A 4175-nucleotide genomic window follows, 5' to 3' on the forward strand; every position below is an offset into this window, starting at 1 on the left:
TATTAATTAATTTATAGATATTTCTTTTATATTTATACCTATTTTAAACTTATTATTACTACTATAATGCCTAAAATGCTAATTATTAGCACCTGCTTATTTTCATTATTGCAATACCTATATTTTACTAGCGCTATGAAATTTCCTATATAAATTTAATTATCGGCAGGCTGTCAACGCAAACAATGGTCTTAAGGTCTCCCCTTTTACTAAAAGAGTCTTAACTAATAGTGGCTAGAGAAAAGGCTTTCCAATACGTGTAACTAAAAGCCCAGGCGAAAACCATGCCACTCCTGCCAGTATTAATTAATATAGATTTTCGCAAACAGAGCAACTAAAGTATTGTTAGCTATCTTTAAGACTGCCTAAATCTATTAGGCACCAATACCTAAGCGCCGGGATATGAGCCAATCGAAAGTTGAGGCTGTATCATCTCAGAGCCTGATTTTCATGACTTTTTTTAAGCACTTTTCACCTTGACCCCGCTTTCCTTGCATTTCTCTCATCGGCTCAATTCCGTCAATTCCTTCGCTATTTTTTCCTTTTCTCATATCTGGGAGCCATCAGTTGGCTACATCATAGCCCATGGACCCTGCCTCTGCCATTGGCGCTACGTCAGCGGTCCTTTCCTTCGTTGATTTTATCTGCAAAGTCACCAAAACTGGCTATGAGCTGTACGATGCCTCCAATGGCACCCTGGACGACTATGAGCGACTGAAGACAGTGACGTCGGCTCTAGACCCGAGCCTTCAGTCATTGAAAGATGGAGTAGCAACCAAAGGCGGAGCCAGTCTCTCCGGTGCCGAAAGAGGCATGCTAGACGTAGCAGAGAGATGCAAGGAAATCGGCGTAGGGCTCATCAGCCTTATCAATACATACCCAGTAGGAGAAAAGACAGCCGAAAACTCGTCAATAGATACATCGAATGCAAAACTCAGTAACAGATTAAGACGTATTGGGAAGACGTCCAAGGCCGCTATACACGTTGTCTGGACCAGATCCGAGGCAAGAGCATTACGAGATGAGTTTACTGCCTGCATAACCCAGCTCAGTATTCACCTAGCTGTGATATCAAGGTAAGGCCCTTTCTGCTCACGTACATTGTTATGGTTCTCTTGTAACTGACATGGCTGCCAAAAAGGTCCGATATCCTTGCTAAGCTTGAGGATCTGATACAAGCTGGCAACAGCCGGGATGGAGAGGCTTTAGACTTGCGAGATATCGTGAGTCCACTTGGAGAGGACCTCAACGATTTGCGTAATCAAGTGTTTACATCTGCGGCGGAGCTACGCTACATGATTGACAACCTTCAGAGACAATCCAACGACGATCGAGATGCTTGGGTTGAGAGCATAGAGCATATCCGTACCTTCTATCAGGTTTCTCAAGGAACACTGCAGGCCATGAATCACCAATGCATCCTTGATGGAATATCATTCCCAGGAATGAATACAAAGAGAGCCATTCTTGATGAAGCGCCAGCTTCAAAGGGTACCTATGAGTGGATGTTGTATGACGAGAGTATTCCAGAATCTCATACCCATACATTGGATTTATCATTTAAGCTGTGGCTCTTACAAGGACATGGAATATTTCACATTACTGGAAAACCTGGAAGTGGCAAGTCAACTCTCATGAACCTTATCGCGCACCATAAAGAGGCCAAGACACTCTTGAACTCGTGGGCTGATGGTGACGGCAAGAAACTCATCAAAGCCATTGTCTGTTTATCAAAGCCAGGTCAAAGCTTGGAAAAGTCCATGGAGGGACTCCAGAGAACCCTCTTGTACTCAATCCTGGATCAAGCCCGGCAAAGTCTTATTCCCCAAGCACTCCCGCAATTCTGGAATCCTGAGAATTGGCCGTCTTTGAAACTTCGGAGTGATAAAAAGAAACGTATTAGCAAAGAAGACATTGAAGCAGCACTCGAGGCTGTATTGACTAATTCGTCATCTAACTATCGGTTTTGCATTTTTTTGGATGGTGCAGACGAATTCGAAGACATAACGTTTCCCAAATGGAAGCTAGCGATGCGGTTACTATCATGGGCCGGAGGAAATGTCAAAATTTGCGTCTCTAGCCGAGAAGAAGATCCCTGGCTTACAAGGTTTCCGTCCGGCCAGAGAATGAGGTTACATGCAGTCACACGAGACGACATACGCAAAGCTATCGAAAACGACATACTTGAACACCCCGACTTCCAAAGTTTCCCCCAGGAAGACCAACTTGGCTTTATTCAGGAGTTTATCGATGAGGCAAACGGGGTGTTTATCTGGGTAAAGCTCGTTCTGAAATACGTTACAGAAAAGTTGGATCACAGCGAGGATCTCCCACAGCTTTACAGGACTCTGTCAACTCTCCCAAAGTCTTTAGAGGCCTTTTATGAAAAGATCTTGAATGATTTTCCTGAACCAGATAGGAAGGAGGCTTACACAATTCTCTATATCTTACTTCGTACAAAACCCCCACATCGAACATTTTTATTCTCTTTTATTCGGCAGTGCATTGGCCACAACAGATCTTTGAGCACAGCTGATCGAAGAGACTGTGGAGATCCGATTTGGCTAGGAGAACATGTGGAAGCTTTTGAGCGAAGGTTGCCACTACTCTTAAAAGGAATGGTTACCTCGATCAAAAACACTAAACGAATGGGCCAGAGGCGCATACTGCCAGTTCACTATTACCGATTGGAGGTTTCACATCGCTCTGTCTATGAGTTCCTACAACTTCGAGTTAACAAGATCACCGATTCAGCAGCTGACCAAAAGCTGACCATGATCCAAGGACTCACACAGACGTGGAAAGCTTCGGGGCCGTTTGTGCCATCATTATTTAATTATGATATCCTAGAAATGCTATTAACGTGGCTAAGGGATAATTTTAAAGATGGTGACACATTCGTTTTCCAGCAACTATCAGAATTAGACTCCTGGTTATTCCAATCACAACATACAGGAAACTGGAACACATTCCGGCAATTCGACAGAGGACAGCGAACACCAGCGACGGTTTCAGTGCTAGAAACTGCTGCTAGGATTGGCTGGTTGCAATATTTGCGCTGGGAACTGACCAACACTGATCATCCATGGATGCATTTAGACAGCATACGTGCTTCACTTCTCAGAGCTGCTTCCACAAAGAGGGAGGGTGATGATGTCTCATGCCAGGAATATCTTTTACAGCTCGACTTTAGCCCTAATTCCAAAGGCTACCTTCCACCATGGGACGATATACCTCTCTCAACATGGCAGGGCCTTATCTGTCAGGCATGGATATATGGGACTATGTTTGAAAAAGAGAAATATCATTGGCCGCGTATAGCTAAGTATTTAGAATATGATGCTGTGACACCAGTGGTATTCAGTTGGTCACTCCCCGATCTTCCTACGCACGATCGCATGCTTGCAGTTAATCAAGTCGTGCGAGGGAGAGATCAGCCTCGGGTTTCTATATCCAAGTGTTGGATAAGGTTTGGACCAACCCATGGCACTAAAGAAGCGGTGGACTTAAATATTACGGACATGTGTATTCCGCCATCGCTGGCAAGGGAATTTCCCGGAGGTATATCACTGTGGCAGTTATATGAGCTTTATGGGCCAAAAGACGATCCAGAATTGTCGAGGCAAATGCAGCTAGCACAGGGTTTGAGAGAAAGTCGAGGTGGTACAAGATTTGGGGTTAGCATCACCGTATGGGGATGCTGTGTATTCTTGTTGCTGGCAATGGTTTTGAATTTATTCTTGCAATAGATTTTCGATCACGCAAGCCTAGTAGTCACACACACACAAGTCTATTACGCCTGGTAGGCCAACGCCTAAAGGGCTCTGAAGCTAAGATTATATATAACTCTCTAGTTTTTGCCTTGCTCTTGCTAAGCCTATGAAAATCCTGCCTTATTCTTTCTAGTCTAGCTATTATTCTTCTCTCTTATTTTTATAGATATTAGTATATAGCAAGCTAACTTAAAGCCTAATTCCTCTAAGTATTTAGTTTCCTATCTTTAGTAGTTAAAGTAATACTTATTATTAACTATTTAAGGGCTTTAAGGGTTATTAGTTAGTATTAATAAAATATTACTAGGTTAGTAGTATTTATATTACCTCTATTCTAAGCAACCTATAATAATTACAAACCTAATTATGGCCTATATTATGTCTATATCTAGCTTCTATTTC

At 42.9% G+C, this 4175-nt stretch overlaps 1 protein-coding gene across 1 annotated transcript; it reads left to right on the plus strand.

Annotated features, from left to right (window-relative positions):
• The first annotated feature begins 367 nt into the window (after nt 1-367).
• On the plus strand, nt 368-3911 carry BKA55DRAFT_309525 (uncharacterized protein). The gene is made up of 2 exons (XM_046185627.1): nt 368-1076; nt 1142-3911. The coding sequence occupies exons 1-2, from the start codon at nt 586-588 to the stop codon at nt 3747-3749; spliced, it is 3099 nt and encodes a 1032-aa protein (XP_046040624.1). The 5' UTR covers nt 368-585; the 3' UTR covers nt 3750-3911.
• The last annotated feature ends 264 nt before the right edge of the window (nt 3912-4175 follow it).

Source organism: Fusarium redolens, assembly GCF_020744475.1.
Source record: "Fusarium redolens strain MPI-CAGE-AT-0023 chromosome Unknown BKA55scaffold_59, whole genome shotgun sequence".
Lineage (NCBI taxonomy): Eukaryota > Fungi > Ascomycota > Sordariomycetes > Hypocreales > Nectriaceae > Fusarium > Fusarium redolens.

What these genes read in the sequence shown, in the direction of transcription:
- BKA55DRAFT_309525 (XM_046185627.1), top strand. Translation starts at nt 586, where the DNA reads ATGGACCCTGCCTCTGCCATTGGCGCTACGTCAGCGGTCCTTTCCTTC. An exon ending in CACCTAGCTGTGATATCAAG is followed by an intron (nt 1,077 to 1,141) that starts GTAAGGCCCTTT and finishes GCTGCCAAAAAG; the next exon opens with GTCCGATATCCTTGCTAAGC.